The 20402-nt window shown below is 54.0% G+C and overlaps 1 protein-coding gene across 2 annotated transcripts in view; it reads right to left on the bottom strand.

Moving 5' to 3' along the window:
* Positions 1-20402, bottom strand: part of KCNIP1 (potassium voltage-gated channel interacting protein 1) — a 401890-nt gene that overhangs the window by 259512 nt on the left and 121976 nt on the right. Inside the window, exon 1 of one of the 2 annotated variants that reach the window (XM_058282091.2) lies at positions 3504-3939. The exons of the other annotated variant lie outside the window; for it this stretch is intronic. Coding sequence (XP_058138074.1) covers positions 3504-3564 — 61 coding nt within the window. The 5' untranslated portion in view covers positions 3565-3939. Of the gene's footprint in view, positions 1-3503; positions 3940-20402 lie in introns of those variants that run through there. 2 annotated transcript variants of the gene reach the window in all.

Here is a 20402-nt window from a genome sequence, read left to right as displayed (position 1 = left end):
TTAGCTTCTAGACAAATTTCTGTTGAGATGGTCTCAGTCCAGCCATGCTCTCCCCAACTTCTCCTGTCCCCCCACAAGCCAGGCAGCTGCGCTTGTGCCATCCCTCTCTGGTCGCCCCCACACCCCAGACCTTGTCATTAGCATCCAAACCCGGAACAGTATTCTTCCTATGATAACCACGTGCAAAACTGTGTGAGCCAGGAATTCCACCTGCACCTGGGATACAGAGGCTGAATCCTCAAAGCAGGGCTTGTCCAATTCTTAAAGACAAATGAAGATCCCCAACAGAAAGAAGGCCAAAAAAATGAATCTGGATGTTCTTATTCAGTGACTTGGGTCTAAAATTAATTTAGAGATCTGCTGCCGTTGGAAGCTCTCTCTGAGCACCCAGGCTGGGTTCGGTGTGTTCCTCTGTATATATTTAAAAATACATCCTTGGGCTTCCAATTTGTAATCTTGAAGCATTTGGGGTATTCCCTGAGCAGGTTAAGATGTTTTCAGCCTAGCCAGGGAGCAGTGGTGAGTGGGGTGCAGCAAAGGACCGGCATGGGAGAGCCTGGGTTTCGGTCCCAGCTCCCTGGAGAAGGTAGGGAGAGGGCTCCAGAAACGAGCTGTGAGTCCTCTCAGAGAACCCACTACTTCCAGAATGGCCTTACCCATGGTATTTGGAAGCCTCAAACAATAGAGCCATAAATTTAATAGTGGCGATAATGTGCTCACCACTTACTTATTATGTGGCAGAGCCCATGCTAAGCATTTGACTTGCATGATTACTGAAATCCACACAATACCATGGCTATTTTAAGATGGAACGGCTACTGTGACTGCTTTATGGTTGAGGAAAACAAGGCTTAGCCATGCAACTCCTAAGTGGGAGAGCCTGGGTTTGAACCCAGCAGGAAGTCAGATTCCTTAGTGGGAGATCCTAACCACTCTCTTCTAGCAGCTTCTAATTCAAGCTAATGGCTCAGAGATCATAGTATTGATGCTGGTAAGAGCATCAACAGTAGAAACCTTAGAATTTAAGAACTGGATGGGAACTGAGAAAATGCACAATGTAACTTCTTCCTTTTACAAAACAGAAACCTAGGACCTGACGGGGAAAGTGTCCCTGCCAGAAAATGATCCCTTACCACTGGTCTCCCCAGCCAGGACTCTGTCCAGGACTCCACACTGAACCCACCCTCACTTCCCTGCAGGAAGGGTCTTTTGTTGATCAGCATTTCATTGAGCAAGACTGTGAATAGGACCCTGCTCCTGGGGCAAATGCCTGGGAAAATGTACACAGCTGGACTGCTAGGTGACTCAAGCTGGTGTCATCGTGGGGCTCCATGCAGGAGGGCCTGACCCCTCAGGGCTGGGGGCAGCTTGTCTTGGGGACCCACCCAATGGGACTGATTCCTTTTGGCTTGCAGAGGTTATTGGGGAACCTTCCTGTGAGGGTTAAATGAGAAAGCACAGATGAAGCACCTGGCATTGTACGGGAGCAAAGAATTGGAGCTCACTAAAAGCTGGTGTCCCTGCCGTCTCTTTCTGAGAATCCTGGGAGAAAGAAGCAGGGCACTTCGGCATCTGGGAAACCAGGGAGAAATCATCCAGGGTGGCCTGAAGTTCTGTGCAGGAGAAGGAGTGGTGGACAGTGATGCTTTCTGAGCACTTACTATGTGCCCAGCCCTGTGCGAAGAGGGCTCAGTCTATTCTCCATCTGACCCTCACAGCCTCGCAAGAGCCTCCTCTGGCTGCTGGGCAGCTATAGCCAACACAGTATACACCCCACACACATACACACACCCTTCCTACACACCCAGTTTCCTTCCTGCATGTAGTATTGTCTTCCAGTTTGTGGCTTAGAACGCAGAGGCATAGAGAGGTGAAGGGATTTGTCTAAAGTCACATAAGAGAGCTATGGAGCTGGTATTCACACCCAGACTACACTGGACCCTGGAGCCTAAGCTCTTTCTTATAACACCTAGCTGCCTCCAAGACAATGTCAGGAGTGCCACAGGCATTGGAAATATTTTTAAACAAGCCCCTGAGTTTGCTGTCCCCACAGTCCCCCGGCCTCTGGCACCTCGTGGTGGTCAGAAGAGCTAAGCTGGTGCTGTACCTTAGCCCCAGCCAAGCAGGGTCCAAGGATCTGTGAGAGGCAGGCTTTGAATGTCAAGGTCCTGGGTCAAGGTTTGCAGACATTCCTGTCCTGGACTGGTCAAAGACTACCAGTTTCTTCCCTGCCAGAAGGATGTGTAACTCAGACAGATGGGCAAACGGGCCCTCGATTTTTTCCATGTTGTAGGCTGTAGATGTCATCCCAGCTTCATCCACTAGTCCCTTCACCCAGAGATCTCTTTCCTTGAGGTCAGGCAGCTCGATATTCCTGGGGCCAGATGCCCAGACCCCACCTTCTGGGGCCTCTAAGGACAGGTCACTCACGGGATGTTCTGAGATGCAGACTTTCCTACTGAGCCAGGAAAGACTGATGGAATCTTATGTAGACTCGTGATATACCTTGGGGTCCACCATTATTCTAATATAGTCTTAATCATTACCCAGGATAAGGGGTGGGAACTGTCACCCCCACCTGTAACCAGAACCAGGCTCCAATATGCAGGTTTAAGTGCCAGTTACTATAAATCCTTCTACCACTCCCAATGGCATTTGAGCACTAAATGCAAACAAAAGAGCATACACCATCATCTTGCTTTTCCTGACTGCTCCCAGGCTTGGGCCCCAACAACCAACTTTCTAACTGCTGGTTAGTCCTGCACAGCCCCCATGTGCCAACGCATGTTCGCTCCAACTTTACATGGGCCCATTGGACAACTTTTCCATGAGGACATATGGCGGCTGGGGATGTGATGTAAGCCCCCTTTTCAGACACCCTTTGATGGTGCGCTCACCTCCCCAGTGGTCCCCAGAGCGTGGCAGCACCCTCCGTGATGCCCTGACTCCCAATTACTCCCTGCGCCAGGAGGACATGAGCCCCGGGAGTTTTACAACCCTGACAGCAGCTGACTCCTTTTGGCTTGCAGAGGTTTACGGGGTGGGCAGACCAAGCACACGCTCCCCGCTGCAGGGACCCCCACGACTGCACCAGGCATTGTGCCTGGAAGGGGCATGAGAGCGTGTGAGCACCTCCTCGCCAGGTGCCCACAGTGGCACGGATGCCAGCTCTCATGGGAACGAGAAGAGCTTCCCATTATGTCCACCCAGAGAATGGAGTCACCTCCACCTGTGAATTTGCCTCTACCTTCTGCAACTAGAGATATCCCCGGGAGGAGGGGCCTGGCATCTGGTGCCCGAAGGGGGTCCCACTGCCCCTCCCTGGAGCCAGGTGAATCTTCATGGGGGTTCACACCGACCCCCCTCCAGCTTCCAACTCCTTTAGATAAGAGAACCCATATCATGGAGAGGAACCCGGACAGGGGTGGCAGGTGGCACACTCCATCTCAGCACCCAGCACCCACAAACCCAGCCAGGGGGAGAAAAAGAAGGAGCTGGCTTACCTTTAGAGGGTCGCCTTTGTTTGGTTTGCAGAGACGAGAAGGTGCCCATAACGGCCCCCATGGCAGTGACGGCTAGTGTTCCACTTGGGACGCTGGCCCCTGCCCCTCCCCTCCCCTGGAAAGAAATCAGTGTGGATTGTCTACTCTAAATTGGAGGAGAAAAAAAAAAAAAGAGCACACGGTGGCTTGCCTGCAGCTTGGTATTCAGCGAGTGTGTGGCTGGGGAGCTGAAGGCTTTCCTTTTCCTTCTTCAGCCCCGCACATGCACTGACTCACAGGGCCAGCCGCTCCGCGTGAGCCTTCGGAACCGCTTCCCGGGGCGATGCGGGGCCACCCCGGTTCCTCGCAACGGGCCGAGGAAAATGCCCCGCAGCCTGCCTGGCGCTGCACCCCGGGCCCGCGCGCCTGCCTGCCCCGCCGATGCTCTGGAGCCGGCGCCGCGTGCGGTGTGGGAGCCGCGGCCCGCCCGCCCCTCCTGCCGCACGCTCGGCTCCCCTCCCGGCGCTCTGGCGGGGTCTCGGGGGACCGAGTACCAATCATGAATGAACAGCGCCCGGACGGGCTCGGAGCGGGAGCCGCCGCGCGCCCGCCTCCTGCGCTCGCTGGGGCTGAGCGTCTGAGCGGCAGGAAGAGCCGGCGGGGAAGCGCGGGCAAGGGCGGGGGACGCGGCGAGGGCTGCGCCAGGGGCGCCCGGCCCCCGCCCCTCCGCCTGCCCCCTGCGCTTCCGCGCGGGCCCGGGGCCGCCCGGGAGCGTGCATTCCTGGGCACCCAGACCCCGGCCTGAGCACCTGGCTGGTGGGTGGGGTTCGGCGGGCAGCAGATCGCCCCGCTGCGAGACCGTGGTGTGTGCGTGTGTGTGTTGCATTGTGATTTCATTTGACTTCACGGGAAATCTTATTTAACCCACTTCCTGAATTCGTGGGGGTGGGGAAAAGTCTGCCAACCGTGGCAGGGCTGAAAATCTTACAACCAACTGGGGTGCAGTGAGAGTGGGGTGCCTCTTGCTCTGTAGTGTCCCCAGGGACCTGCAGGTCCCTTCAATTCAGGGCCCACCTAGTGACTGGGAGTTAGGGATGAGGAGGGGACCCAAAGGGGCGCTCTGGACCTTGCTTCCTCTTCCCTGGCTCTCCTCTTTCCTTCCCTCCCTCCCTCTCTCCCCTCTTTTCTTTCCTTCCTCCCTCATCTTTTTCCCCTTTCTCCCCCAGAGCCACAAGAATTTGTTAGCATCACCTGCGGGGCAGGTCATGTGTTTGGTGCTGGGGGCAAAGTGGCTGCATTTGGGAGGTAGTGTCCCTGCTGTGAGTTCTACTCCAGGTCAGGGCAAAGGTTCTCTCAGTGTTGGCTGAAACCCCAACCACCAACCCACGCTTCCTGTTAAAGGCAAGGTTTGGGGTCCCTCCATGGATTCTGCCCAGCTCCTTAGCTGCTCCCTGGAAGGCTGAGGAGGAGCTATCCCTGCCCCCAGTCTGAGCAGCCTCGGTTCCACTGAGACCCCCTGATTTGCACTGAGAGTCCTTTGCTCAGCTGCTCACGACTCCTGCTCAGTCATTTCCTCTGTGCACATACACACACACACACACACGCCGTGTTTACAGTTCACAGAGTAGCCCAACAGATGGTCTCCTAAACATACACACACACAGTCAGTCACACAAACATATGGTCACAGGTCCCTTATGCCCACATATAGGGAATCTCACAGACACTGCTGTCGTTCACACATACAGACCCACGAGGCCGTAACACACCCATGGGTGCGTCATATGACCCCACACAAGACGGGGAGAAACACACAGGCATGCAGACACATACAGTTGATGCAAACAGTATTGCTGTCATCCGTGTCACACAGGCTCAAAGACGCACAGGCATATTGTTGTATCCCAAGGCTATGTGCAGGACCCCTTGGGAGCTGCTTCCCTCCTTCCAGCCCATTAGCTACCCCTTTGGGGCTGCGGTTGGCCTGTGTCTTGGCCAGAGATCCTGAATAGATTCCCACCACCTAAACAGCACTTAATGCTTTCTCAGATGCCAACACATGACCTATTTTTTTGCGGTAGGGAAGGTGCTTAATAGCACCCACCTCTTTCATTTGCATTGCCCATTGCTATATACCCCCCTCCCAGTGCGGTACCTACCAAAGAGTTAGGGAGGTCATGTCTGGCCATCCCTAGAGAGAGAAATCGAGGCTTACCAAGGATGAGAAATCTACCAGGATGTGGGACTAGAACTTGGAGTCCAAGTCACCACCTTGTGGGCCCTCCCGCCCTCCCGCCAGGCAGATGGGGACCCTGAAGGCCCTTGAGCTAGGGAGGTCTGCTCTGGTCTCCTAACTGCCAGTTCAGGGCTTGTCCATGTCCATGAGGCCTGGAATCCTGACCCTACCTCCATCCTGCCCTCAATGCTAGGAAGAAGAGGTACAGGGGAGGCTGGAGTCTGGGGTCACAAGAAGACCCAATACGATGGGTCTTTCAGTCCAAGATTCAAAGAACAAGGAAAGATCTTTGCTGGGAGGGTGGTGAGCTCCCAGGCACCTTTGCCTCCTTCTCAGGGACATCCCTGGAGTGTCACTTCACTAACGGGGCTCTGCAGATCCCCACACTATTGGAATGAGGGTGACCAGGACAGCACTCAAGGGTTCACAAAAGGCTAGAAGACCATTCTCTCATTTCCTCCTCCCCACAACCTTCTGAGCAAGCAGAGTCCAGACAAACGCCCCATTTTACAGATGTGAAATAGTTGCGTTCCTCCGAAAGCATTCACAACTGGCTATCTCTGAGCAGTGGGTATAAAGTCAAGTTACCAAGATCAAGTCCAAACTGCTGAACATGAATTTTGACACGCTTGTGGCTGGCTTCACCTGCTATTCTCCTTCACAGAGCACCTTTTGTGGCTCCGGCCACACAGAGCCCCTCACTGGTCCCAAACACGCCCTCTGTAGTCCTGCTTCAGGGCCTTTGCATGTGCTGTCCCTTCTGCCTAGAATGTCTTTCTCGCCCCTTCCTTCATCTGGCCACCTGCTGCTCATCCCTGAAGATTTTATCCAAGCGTCACCTCTCCAGGAATCCTCCTGGCCCCGCCCTCTCAGGGCTTCGGCAGCACCGGGGCTCCTTTTCCTCTGAGTCCTCACTGCTTGGTTCCTCAGGTCCCTTTTCCTTCTTTGTGTGTCTCCCAGGGCGGGGACCACTACTCATTGAGCTCTTTCCTTCTTTCTGCATCACCTTGGTTTCTGGCAGGGGTTCAGTCAATCTATGCAGAAGGAAATTGGAATTGTTTTTGCTCAGTGACCCAGTTAGGTAAAAAAAAAAAAAAAAGTTACCAGATTATTCTTGCGCTTTAAAGGAAACAAGCAGTCTCCCAAGTGAAGATGCATTCATCCATTCGAGAAATATTTACTGAGCATCTACCATGTGCCAGATATTTCCATGCACACACTTCATTTCTTCTGTATGATACCCTATGAGAAAGGTATTATTTGCAGATAAATAGATAGATGCACATACACCATACAGTGCAACCCAACTTCTCCCAGGAGATGTTCACAAAGAATGTTTCCAAGTAGGAATAAATGCTAAGTGTGAGGTTGAGAGAGAAAGAAGGTGACAGCAGACCCACTCCCTGCCTCTTGGGAACTTACAACAGAGAACAGAGAACTGTGAAGGTGTGAGGGAGTCACCTGGGTGCTGTGGCCGTGGGTACTGCAGTCCCCAAAATGGTACACTTACTAGGAGGACCTTGCCAGCCCCTGCCAACCTTGGCTTCAACGGCCGTGGCTCCCTCTACTCGGGAAACCTGGGCCTGCACAGTTTTCAGCCCTGACCTCTCCCTTATCCACCCCCAGTGTCCATCAATGGTCCTGGAAGTCTCTGGACGCCAAGACCTTCCCTGTGACAGGAGCGTCTACACAGGACTCCTTAGGGCACCCCTCCAGGATGGGTCAGGGAGGAAGGGGTGAGATTGTCAGGGACCAGCAAGCATCCTGTTAAAGCACGTGGTCCTTGGCTCTGTTTACGTAACATACAGGCTGTGCTCCATCCCCCCTCCCTCCTTCCATTCTTGCCTTCCTTCCATCTGTCCTCCCTCCCTCCTTCTTTCCTTATAAACGCTGGTCCCTCAGCCATGCTTCTTCCCAACCTTACCAACAGTGGAGGTCCACTGAGTTCCCACCATGCCCAGAGGCAGATGGTGTCAGATTAAGTGCATGGATTTGGGAGCTGACTAGAACTGGGTTCGAATCCTGGTTTGCCACTTCTTAGCTGTGACTTTGGGCATGATGCACACTCTATCTGAACCCTACCTCATCTTGTAGGTTATATTAGTACCCATGTTTTAGCATTGCCAATGAGGTAACATTCGTAAGGCACTTAGTAGGGTGCCCAGTGCATAGTGTGGCCATTGCCATGACTCTCCTGTGGGCCTGGCAACATGCTGGGCATAAAAATGAGTGAGCCACGGCCCCTTCCTCTTGGTTTCCATCTTTGCTCTTCATCTGTTTTATAGGAAATCTATTCTCAGGGTCCCCATCTGGTATTGAAAGACGCAGATTAGTTCAGGAAGGGAATGCGGTTGGCACCTGATTATGTGCAATTCAGCACTACGCTTGCTGCTTCTTGTACCATTTCCCAAATGTTCTGCATGCATAAGTCTGGCCTCCTCAAATAGACTGTGAGTTTTTAGACAGTAAAGACCTAGTCTTCTCCTGCTTTGGATGCCCCCACCCTGCCAGTCCCACACACCACAGCTCAGCCTGACCCAGGACATCCCATACGTTCTGCAAGTACTTGCACGGAGATAGTTCAGGGCAGGGGAAAGGGTGCCGTCACACAGCCCTGGGTTCAAGTCCCGTCTTTTCTTGCTACATGTTGACCTGGCCTCAGCTTCCTCAGATGTAAAACAAGTATGACCGCTGGCTAGATGGCGTTGAGATGAGGATTGGGTGAAATAAAATAAAGCGAACGTGCTTTGTCTTTCTGTAAAGCCCTCTGCAAATGTCCCTTATTGTTATTTGCTCGAGAGCTCCTTCATTCATTCAGTCAACAGATATTTATTTTTTTAAAGATTTATTTTATTTATTCCCCTCCTCCCTCCCCCGCCCCATTACCCCCATTGTCTGCTCTCTGTGTCCATTCGCTGTGTGTTCTTCTGTGTCTGCTTGTGTTCTCATTAGGTGGCACCGGGAATTGACCCTGGGACCTTCCGGAGTAGAAGAGAGGTGATTACTCTCTGCACCACCTCAGCTTGCCAGTTCCACTATGTCTTCATATTTTCTTTCCACTGTGTCTCTTGTTGAGTCATCTTGCTGCGCCAGCTCTCTGCATCAGCTGGCACTCTTGCGTGGGGAGGCGTCCCCATGCACGTGAGGCAGCATTCCCATGCAGGGCGGCTCTCCTGCGTGGGGCCGCAATCCCGCATGGGCCGGCACTCCATGTGGGCCAGCTCACCATGTGGGCCAGTTCGTTCTCACCGGGAGGCCCTGGGCATCGAACCCTGGACCTTCTATATGGTAGATGGGAGCCCAGTTGATTCAGCCACATTCATTTCCCTCAACAGATATTTATTAAGTCCCATCTACCAACCAGGCGCTATTCTAAACATGTGGATCAATAAGAAAATGAGTAAGGAGAGGCGAGAGCCCTTGCCCTCAGGGTGCTGGCAGTCTAGGGCTGAAGACGATCAGAACTTCTTGTGACTTTAAACCGTGATCAGACTGGGAAGGAGAGAAGGGTGCTGATGAGTTTGGGTGAGGGTTACTCAGAAAAGCCAGCTAGGATAACATTTTGCAAACTGCGAGTTGATCTTACAGATACATTTTGGTTTTCAGAGGACAGAGAAGTAGACACGATTTTAAAGTCTGGAAGGTCAAACTTCAAATCCTGGGTTTGTTTTGTGACCTTGAGCAAATCATTTGACCTTCAAGAGTCTCAATTTCCTCAAGTTTGCAATAGACTGGTCCCACCGATGTGGGTTGCAGGGCGACATTGCAAAGGATGCCGGTTACAGAAGTGCCTGGCACAGGGTCTCCCTGGCTGGAGAGGGAAATGCTAAGTCCATTCCGCAGCTTCCCCTCCTCCTTTGCAGCATGGTCTCCCCTTTTCCCCAGGATGAAGGAGAGACGTGCTCCTGAGGACTCGGTCTTGGGGAGCGCCTCTCCCGGGCGGCATCCTGACACATCAGGCTTGGCCTTCCCTGTCGAGGTTGATCATGCCCCGAGGAGGAGCAGGACCGCGTGGGCTGCAGGGAGACACAAAGCAAGGGGAGCCAGGGTGAGACTCTGCCCTGCTCGTCCCTTCCCGACGGCGGCACGGCCCCGGGGGATCCCCCTTCATGCATCAGTGCTGGAACAGTCTCCACCAGGGCCTGAGAAAGGTCGAGACAGAGTGCAGCCACCCACACAGGCAAGATGCTGGCAGCAGAGCCCTTCCCAGACGCCCAGATCCCGCCAGGAATGGGGGGAGGGCACTCACAGAGAGGGCCAGGCATTATTGGACGCAAAGCCCTGTGTCTTGGAGGCCCGAGAAATCATGGGTGCCAGCCCTGCGGTCAGGTACCAGGCTGGACCTTCGTGCATCCCTCCACCTCGGTCTGGATGGCAGGGGAAGGTTGCATGGATAGAGGGAGTCACACTTATTCCAAGCAAATCTTCCGGTCATCTGGAGAACCCTGTGCACTCTCTCCCCCACGTAACCACGCATGCGCGAGCTCCCGCGCTCACACTCGGCGTGCAATTTATGGTGTTGGCGACTCTCCTGCTTGAGGCACGTCCACCGGCGCGTGGTTAAGAATCTGTCCGATGGAGAGCAGATTATAGGCAGGGATTGGATCCATGTGTTTCTTAGCTGTGCGACTTGAACTTCTCAGAACCTGAGTTTCTGCCTCTGTAAAACCAGACTCCAAATCACATCTATTTCGGAGGGTTGTTGTGAGGATTAAATGAGAAGAAGCAGTTAAGTGCTCTGTCGGAGTCCTCATCGTTCATCTTCATTCACGCATTCCCTCATCTATTTTTTCACAATTTAGCGACTGTATTTTGTGACTCCCTCCCCTTTACCCTACGCGGAGCTAGTTTGGGGTTTATGATCACCGGCTTGGGGTGTTCACAGACTAAGGGGGCACAGGCCAGATAAAAAGCCCACTAGGCTATCCCAGTTTTCACAGAGAAACTGGCAGAAGCGTCTCTCTAGCGCTGCCCCTGGGGCAGCCAGCCTCTGGTTTTGGCCAGGCTGGCCAGCTATAGCCAAGGTCCTGGGCAGAAACAAAAATTCAAACTCAGCAAGTTCTGGCCTTAGGTCAGGTGAGGGGGCAGAGGTCAGAGTAGAGGCGAGGCCAAGGAACCGAGGTGGAGCTAAGGAGAAAATGGGTGGGGGTCAGCGGGAGTGGAGGTGAGAACTGGGCAGAGCCACGGTGGGGTGGGGGTGGCCCTGAGCAATTGGTTTTCTGGGTCTGAGCTGTGAGGTTCAGGAACAAAGGGAACAAGCTGAAATGGCCAGGACAATGGGGACAGAACCGTGGGCACAGTTTCTTGCTTTTCTAAATTGTGTGCAGAATATACACCCATAATCTCCTCAGGTGAATGTCCAGGAACCAATTGTGTTCATTTCCCCGCTTCATTCTCCTTAGGTTATATAATAATGGCAAGAACAATGGCAGCTACTGTTTATTGAGTTCTTACTATGTGCCAGTCACATGGCTGGTCTTGCTTAATCTTTTCAACAGCCCCGTCAGGTAGATACTATGAATGTTCCCCATTTTAGATATGCAGCACCAAGGCACAGAGAGTTTGAGTGACCTGCCAAAAGTCACAAAGCTGGTAAGTGGTGGAGCTGGATTTGAACCCAAGCTTTCTGACTCCAAAGCCCATGCTCGCTGTCCAGCCCCAAGCCCTCCTGCTGTGGTTGTATCTGATTCCTCCCAGCACAGTTTCTCTAGGGAAGCAGCAATTCACTGGGCACTCGAAGCTATGGTGTAGCTTCTTGGAGCTGAGGGACAGATGCAGAGGGGAGGCGTGTGGACACGCTGGACCCTCTGAGGGGCAGGTGCTGCGCCCACCAGTGCCCTCGTGCCTGGGGCTGTAGCCCTGCCCACCAGCCCGCTGGCTTCTGCAGAGGGGAGACCCGGGAGGCCGGAGCAGGCAGGAGGGGGAGCAGCAACCGTGGCGTGATGATTAGTAATGATGCCGTGATAAGCCCCTGGCCCTGCACGGCCCGCTGAACCTGTCAGCGCGGCTCCCAGCCTCCCAGCATCGCTGCTGCCATAATTGGAGCTGGGAGATGGAAGAGCCTGGAGTGTCAGGAGGGAGGAAGGAAAGTGGAAAGAAAGAGTTGCCGTCATGCTGAGGGCTGCAGAAATGAGGAGCCATGAAACTATAAGGCATCAAGGGGTGCTGCTTCTCTGCTATTTTCTGCACCGCATACTTGCCCTGCATTTTAGGGGAGAACTGGGGCATTGGCTGCCTGGGGCAGAGGTGACAGGGAAACAATAGGGTCACCTTCTCTCTGGATGGAGGTTGACCTACAGAGGTTTCGGCATAAGGCCTGGGAGAACACGTGATCCCCTGGAGTCCCTTCTATTCCCGGGCCTGGCAGAGCAGGAGAGGAATTTGTTCCTTGCCCTTCCTCAGAAGGAGCCCAGCGGCATGGTGGTCTATTCAGCACTGAAACCCCCAGCTTGGGGGGGCGGAATCTGGGAACTGGGAACGCTTGTGGCCTTTTCCCAAATAGAGCTGGGAGAGCCGACTAACCCCAGGGTCACACGCCACCTCCGCCCCACCGCCCTGTGCAAGCCGGTATGTGGAGGCGCCTTGCCAGGCCCAGGAGTCTTTTCTAGGCAGGTGGTTCTGACTTTTCTTCCCTGGGAAGGCCTGGCAAGAGAGAAGAATATTTCCCCTGCATCTGGGAGGGGAAGTTGACACGGAAAGGCCCAGAGAGCCAGCAAGCTGCAGGGCCAGGCTGGAAGGACCCCGCAGGCACCAATGTGGCACAATGACCAGCGCGCACAGGACCCGGGCATCTCGGTGCCTGAGAGAGGATGTGGAGACGTCCTGAGGTGACTGGGACTTCGTCTCTGTCACTGAGAGGAATGAGGGCTTGGAATCGAAATTTAAGTTCAGCGATTTAAAAAAAATAAGGGGAGCGACGTTTCTGGCACACCGGAATAAGTTGCCTGAAATTCTTATCTACTCACGTAAGAATCCTCCCAGTGCCCTTAGGTAGGAATTGCTCTTGTCCCCATTTTACAGATTAACAAACTGAGGTTCAGAGAAGTGATACACTTTGCCCCGGTCCACTGAGCTAGAGTGTTAGGTGGTAGAGGCAGGATTTGAACACAGTTCTGCCTGTCTTCAATGATCATGTTAGTAACTGCTTAGGCATAAAAGAGGGAGAGGAGAAGGGAAGGGAAGAAAGGGTGCAGGGAAGGAACCGAGCAGCATCCTAGGGGACAGCTGGGGTATTGGGGTGCCCTCCACTCATCGTCTTGCCCAGGATGACTAAGGCAGGTCAGGGAAGAGTGGCTGCAAGAGCCTTTGTCTTGGCTGAGAGGATGCCACAGAACTGCATGCACCACCACTGGAATGCAGCTGTCCTGGCACGCAGGTGGCAGGGTGGAGGGGATGGCGCAGGTCCTGGCACGCAGGTGGCAGGGTGGAGGGGATGGCGCAGGTCCTGGCATGCAGGTGGCAGGGTGGAGGGGATGGTGCAGGTCCTGGCACTCAGGTGGCAAGGTGGAGGGATGGCGCAGGTCATGGCACGCAGGTGGCAGGGAGCAGGGGATGGCACAGGTCCTGGCCTGCAGGTGCTGGGACGGAGGGGATGGTGCAGGTATCCTGGAACACGTGTAGCAGGTGGAGTGGATGACGCAGACGTGCTGACACACAGGTAGCAGGGAGGAGGGGATGGCGCAGGTGTCCCAGCACACCGGTGGCAGGATGGAGAGGATGGCACAGGTCCTGGCACACAAGTCCAGGCTCGCAGGTGCTAGGGCACAGGGGATGGCACAGGTGTCCTAGTATGCAGGTGGAAGGACAGAGAGGTTGGCGCAAGTCCTGGAACACAAGTCCTGGCTTGCAGGTACTAGGGCACAGGGGATGGCACAGCTGTTCTAGCACGCAGGTGGAAGGATGGAGAGGATGGTGCAGGTCCTGGCTCGCAGGTGCTGGGGCGGAGGGGATGGCTCAGGTGTCCTAGTACGCAGGTGGCAGGACAGAGAGGATGGCGCAAGTCCTGGAACACAAGTCCAGGCTCGCAGGTGCTAGGGCACAGGGGATGGCACAGGTGTCCTAGCACGCAGGTGGAAGGATGGAGAGGATGGCGCAGGTCCTGGCTCGCAGGTGCTGGGGCGGAGGGGACGGCTCAGGTGTCCTGGCACGCAAGAGCAGGGCAGGGGGCATGGTGCTCCAGCACCACCAGGAACAATGGCGCTCACTTAAGCCATTATTACCTGGGCCCCTGAAAATGCAGGTCTGGAAGCTCCTGGAAGCTCCCTTGCTGAGCAGCCAGGCTGGCCCGCTGCTCCACAGGCTCTCTTCCTGAGCCTCTGCCAGGCAGTGCCTTGATGTCAGTGGCTCTTCGAGATGATCTCTGTTTCCGTGGGCCCTTCCTGTGCTGGGCTGGGCCCGCCTGTGGAGCACCAGGGGGCTGGGGGCGCTAGGCGGTGCTGCCCTGAGCTAATTGACAGCTCAGGGCTCTCTTTCCCCGGGCTGGCATTTGCATGGTGCATTAGTATTCCTGCCTGCAGCTCAGGGCTGTTCTGGATGGAGGCTGCTATGCAAATGAGCACTGAGCTCCGAGTGCGCTGAGGACTTGGTCGGGTTTGCCAGGAATCACGGCTCCTGAGTAAGAAGAGCCCGAGGAAGGCTGCAGACCTGAGACCTGTTCCCACATTGCTATTCCCCAGCTCTGTCTTCTGAGATATCTGAGCTCCCAGCCAATCCCCATGTCTCCAGCATTCGCTGAGGACCTGCTCTGCCCCACCTGGCCTGGCCTGGCAGCTGGGATGCACGGGCACATGGACGCGATCCCACTCTCAGGAAGCACATGGTGCTGTGGGATATAGACCCTTTAAGAACAAGGAGAGAGATAGGGCTACGGCAGGGGTTCAGCATGGGGACCAAACCAGCTCAGAGGATAGGCGTCCAGTTTAACCTGGGAAGAGGGGAGGGTGGGAGCGGGGGTTTGTCAGGCAAGGATTTTTTTTTTTTTCAAAAGAGGAGATACTTGAGCTGTGTCTTGAAAAATGAATAGGACATCGCCAGCCAACTATCAGTCTTATCACTTGGCTCCTTTCAGATTCCTTCTCTCTAACCAGCTCCAAAGGAACCACAGGCTGTTTCCCTCTCACAGTAGTAGCGCCCCCAGTGGGCAGGGCAACAATTCATCACTGATCTGATTTATGAATTCAAAAGCAGGTCCAGTCTCCACAGGTGGCTTAACTCAAAACCTGTGACATTTGATTGAAGAGCACGACTGAGTGATCCAGGAGCAATCGGATCTTCCTAAAGATCTCCAGGGATGAGATCTTCCTAGCTTCTGTCTGCAACCTACTCCAGCATTGTCCCATGCCCTGAGTCAGGAAGTGCCTCTTACTGTCTCACCAATGTCTGCTACTTGAACTGAAGAGCATTTACTCTTGCTTAACACTTTGGGGAGCAGGGATTGAATGCCTTGCCTAAGAACCCTTCACGCAAGCTGCCTGAGCCACACACAGCCCTAAGTCCCATGAGCCAGGAAACTAGATGAGAGAGGGAGCACACAGTTGGTGAGGGAATAATGGAATAAATGGAAACTTTCTACTGTGGAAACTGATCTGCTGGCTAAAGGACTTGATCTGCACCGAGGGTATCATCCTGAAAACTCAGAGACAGTTCTTCCATCAGAACAACGTTTCTCTCAGAGCTATAGTACTTGTCAAAGCAAGAAGGGATTTCATATGCCATATAGTTGGGCGTTTCATTTTTATGGTTGGCCCAGGGAGAAAAAGAGATGAACACTGAGGTTTAGGGAGGGAAAGAAGTCTGCTAGGGAAATGCAGGGAGACAGCTACAGAGACCGTAACCTAGGGCTCTGGAAAGCACTGTGTGCATTTTAAAGTTCTAAGAATTTTCCTCAGGGGTTACAGCCTCCCTTCTAGAACCAAATTTACTCTTGGATGAAGCATGACATCATAAGCACAAGAGAACCCTTCCCTGAAAGTTAAGTACTATCAAATGAAGTTTAAACAACAAGTATCTTGAGGAAGTTGGTCCTGATCTGGAATTCAGACTACGGTGTAAATGACTGATACCATACCATGAGCCTAATGTAATAGGTTAGCAATTAATGAAGTAAGGGCTCTAGAGTCTTGAATTTCATGGAGGTGTGGGATATGGGAACCAGCAGAGCAGGGTAGGGCCTTCTATGACTCTGGGCGGTGGTCATGTGTGTTTAAACAATAGTGTTAGTCCGGGCTGAGATCCTCGGCACTTCTCTACCTCTGCTAGAATGCCGTCTTGTGTGATGCTTCCATTCCTTCCTTCATCCTCCCCAACATTCACTGCACACCTCCACATGCCTGTCTTCCTTCTCCGTATCAGGACATACCAGTGAACAGGACAGACCTTTCTTCTCCTGTCTGGAGCTTCCATTCTCCTAGGGAAGGGTGTCAAGACAGAATGCAGTAGACAAGCAAACAAATGAGATCATGTCTGATCCCGGCAGAGACCATAAAGACAATAAAAAGGGTCACTGAGGGGGCTCAGATAAGATGGTCTGGGAAGCCCTCCCTGAGAAAGGAGATTTTTTTTTCCCTGAAATTTGAATGACAGGAAGGACCCAGCTGGGCCTGCTCAACCAGAGCTGCGAGAGAGGTAGGGATGGACTACATGGAGACTGGGAGGGCCCAGCTAGAGGCGACGAAGAGACAGGGGGCCAAGCAAGGTGGAGGGAGGGAAAGAGGTGAGGGGCGGGGAGGCCCTGGGACCTTTGGGCGGCACTGAGGGGGATTCAAAGGAACAGCTGGGGCTTCTCCTGCAAGAGGTCTTGAGGGCAGGTCAGTGTCACTCCCCACCTCCCGCCCCCAGGTGGCCCTGGCCCGGCACAGCCAGCCACGTGCAGCCTGGATTTCCTGGAGCGTGCTCCTCCTTTCTCCGGGGAGTGTCTTCCTGATTCTGGCAGCTGCCCTCCATCTTTCCGGGTAAGTGTGGAGCTAACGAATGGAGTCATGCTCCTCCCTGCCTGCCTTCAGCGCCGGCAGCCTCCCCAGCTGCTCAGTAGCCACTAAATGGCCATCAGGGTCAGCCTTCCCGCCTGGCCGGCCTTCCACCCTGCAGCCTCCCGGGAGCAGGCACAGCCTTCCTCTCCAACCCTAAGGAAATCTTCCTCTGCTCAGTGCCCAGCAGGGCTCGGGGTCTGTGTTTTTTACCCACACAGCTCTGTGCCGTGGCTCAGTAATTATTCCCCACACCTCACTGCGGACCCGGCCAGCTGCACGGTCACCTGCAGGAGGCTGGAAAAACCCTCTGTGCGCTGCAAGGAGTGTCTGTGGGTGAAATCGCTCCCTCTTCCAGGTACTTGCTTGGCCTGGCATCGGCCCCCCTGGGTGACCCCCACGCTCACATAGACATTCACTCTCACGCATGCTCACACACACTCTCACACACTCACACGCACACACACACTGGCACATGCACGGCACTCATACTCACACCCACCACACACACACTCAGGCCACCCTTCCCAGGCCTCTTTTCCAGGTGTCTGAATCCTCTTCATCGGGACAGCTTTGCTCAAGCTACATCTCCGGGACCAGGCCTTCGCTGATTTATAGCCCCTCCCTCTGCATTCAGAGACCAGTGATGCGCAAAGCGACTGCTCGTCTCCGCAGAGCGCTGAACACTTACACCGTGCTCAGGACCTTGTAGGTACTTAAATTGTAAATGGATGGGTGGATGGATGGATGGATGGATGGGTGGACCAACAGGCACTTAAGTGTCTACCCTCTTCCTTTGACACTTAACCATATTTTATCATTTGCATTGTTTTTATAACTGCTTCATAAGGAATGATGATGGAAAACCCTTGAAGGAAGAGACTTTCTCCTATATGTTATTCATTCATAGCTCAGGCACACTGAAAAACAGCAGAGCAAAACAAAACTTCCTAATCCCCGCCAGGCACGAGGACAGAAGAACCAGGAAAGCAGGGCCCTGCTCTTGAGATCTGCTGAATGTGATGGTTCTTGCCCTAGTGAACACTTGAAATGCTGAGGAACCCTCTTCCCAGAAATACACACACACACACACATGGCTAAAATAATGGAGCAGATTTCAAGAACCTCTAAAGTTCATCCTGATCCAGTTTAAAACCTCTGGTCTGGTAAGAAAGAGAAACAAGTCAAAGAAAATTTTAGCGTCTTTTGGTAAGAGGTACTCAGGGCACATGGGCGTTCCCAGGAGATGAAATGACTAACTTACTCTAGAGTAGGATGGGGCATCTCTGAGAAGGAGGTGTCAGGGAGGATACTCCAGAGAGCCTGGCTCTTGAGTGACGGGTGGGCATTTACCCGGCCGGCCATGGGAAAGGAGGAGGAGTGCCTTCGGGAAGGTAAGCGGGCTCCTGCAAAGGTCCAGAAGCATTGAACAGTTCCTCGGGGCTGGGGGGAGGGAAAGGTGGGGAGCGACGGCTCACAGGCATGGGATTCTTTATGAGGTGATGAAATGTTCTGGTATTAGTGGTGATGGTTGCACAGCTTGTGAATGTACTAAAAATCCTGAACTACATACTTTAAAAGGGTGAATTTATAATTGTGAATTACAGCTCATGTTTTAAAAAATGTCCATCAGTGGGAGGGCTGATTAAATAAATTAAGGTAAAACCATTAAACCAAAGTACATCGGCACGAAGCAGTGGGGTGCACTCGGGGTGTATCAGGACAACCCTGCGTGGTGGGAGCGGCGGGGGGGTGAGCAGAGAAAGCCATCGGCAGATGGGGCCGGGTCACTGACAGTCTACACTGACATTCCGCCGCTGTCTATGGCCTGCAGGAGAGTATTAGACTAGAGTTATATTCAGTTGCAAGCAATAGCAACTGTCTCTAGCCAACCTCAGAAGAAGAAAGCATGAGAAGGGTATGGAGACATGCACACCCAGAAAATGCATAACAGCCAGGAAAACCAGGGCAGTTCCAGAAATCCCAGCAGCAGGAACTCATGGATAAGGTTTCTTTGGGAGAAATTGATTACAGCACTCTTAGTTCTTGGTTACTCTGCTCAAAACCCAAAATCTCAGGGAAGCGAGTCAGAAGGGCCACCCCTGAGTCCCCGTCGCAGCCTTAGCCTGGGAAAGCGAGGCAGGAGCCCTGGTTCGGCCTTCCTTTGAGGGGACGCTGTCTGGGAAGCATTGTCAGGGCGGTGCTGCTGGGAAGGAGTCAGGAGGGATCCTCCGGGCATCGCCGGGATCCACACGTTCACTGACGCAGCGGCTGGTCTCCGGGTGAGCAGCGGCACTGCCCCTGCCTCCTGCTACGTCGGGAGCCCACGCGTTCCCAGGAAACGGAACCATTCAGTAGGGGCGCTGGAGATGCACAGAGCCCTGACTCTTCCAGCTGCAGGAGCTTGGTCGGGTCACTTTGCCTCTTGGAAAACCCAACCTCTTCAGCTGCTCGGGGACAGGCCATCATCTCCACCTTCTATCTTCTTAGGAGGATAAAATGAGAAAATAAAATTAAAAAAAATATATATATATAGGGAGATGCCTGGCCCAGAGTCTGACATACTGCAAGTTCTCTTTTCTTCCTTCCTTCTAGGGAAGGTCTCCAGTCCTGACAATGATGCTGAGTCTAGAAGAAGGACATGGAGATCTTTTGCAGTCAATTTCCAATGATATAGGATCTGAGGCTGAGGCTGGGGCCCAGGACATGGGCTTCTGGGAAGAGCTAGCCGCACAGTCCTTGGGCTCCCTTTCCTGCTCTCCTTCATACACCAGGCTCAGGGGCAGCCCTGGGGTAGACAGCGCCTTCCTCTGTGGCTGTGCTTTCAGCAGCCGCATCTCCCGGCCCCTTCCAAGGGAACAGAGGCCCCGCCCCTGAGAGGCGGAGGGTGGGCCCTGGGGAGGCTCAGACCTGCCCCAGCTCCTTCTCAGATTCCTGGGGGTGGTTCCCAGAATAGGCCCTTCACAACCACATGACCCCGAAGATGGGGCGCAGGAGTGTTCAGGGGTGGGTGGCTGCTGCTGGCCCAGAGGGCTCAGCTCTGGACCGCCAGCTGCCCTCCCTGTCGAGACCTGGGTCTGGAGCTGGGCGCTGTGGGCCTGAGTTTGGTACCTGGAGGAGAAGGTGTGATGAGGTTGGAGCCAAGCCACCAGCCAGAGGGATCAAATCATCTTCCAGGCCCAAGGCCAGAGGCCCCGAGCAGGCCAGGAATCAAGCAGGGGCAGAAAAGAGTTGGCTCTGACACCCACTGGACATGGTGGTAGATGCAGAGATATGGCGGAAGCAGGAGAGTGAGCCAGAAATGGAGAGATGGGGACACAGAGATTGAGGGGAGGGGAGAAGAGCAGAGAGATGGGGCAGAGAGCTGGAGGAGAGACGGCAGTAAGGAGAGAGGTAGAGAGAGTAGTCCAGCTGAGAGAGAGTCGAGCAGGGGAGGGAAAGAGGGAGGACGGAGAGACAGAAAGAAAGGGAGAGGGGAAGAGGGAAGGAGGCCGAGAAGATGAGTGGGTAAGGGGTAGAGAGAAAGAGAAGAGGAAGAGAGAGAGAGGGAGAAGAGAGAGAAATGGGTAGACAGAGAATGAAGGAAGGAGAGGCAGAGGGGGAAGAAGAGAAGACGGGAGCCCATGACATGGCCTTGTGCAGGAAGATGGGGCAGGGGAGAGGCTGGAGTGACCACCCTCTTCCTGCCAGCCTCCCCACATGCGCAGAAGGGCATGCAGC

Source organism: Dasypus novemcinctus, chromosome 2 (assembly GCF_030445035.2).
Source record: "Dasypus novemcinctus isolate mDasNov1 chromosome 2, mDasNov1.1.hap2, whole genome shotgun sequence".
Taxonomy (NCBI): Eukaryota; Metazoa; Chordata; class Mammalia; order Cingulata; family Dasypodidae; genus Dasypus; species Dasypus novemcinctus.
Note: the sequence above shows the minus strand (reverse complement) of the source record. Positions and strands in the feature narration are given on the sequence as shown.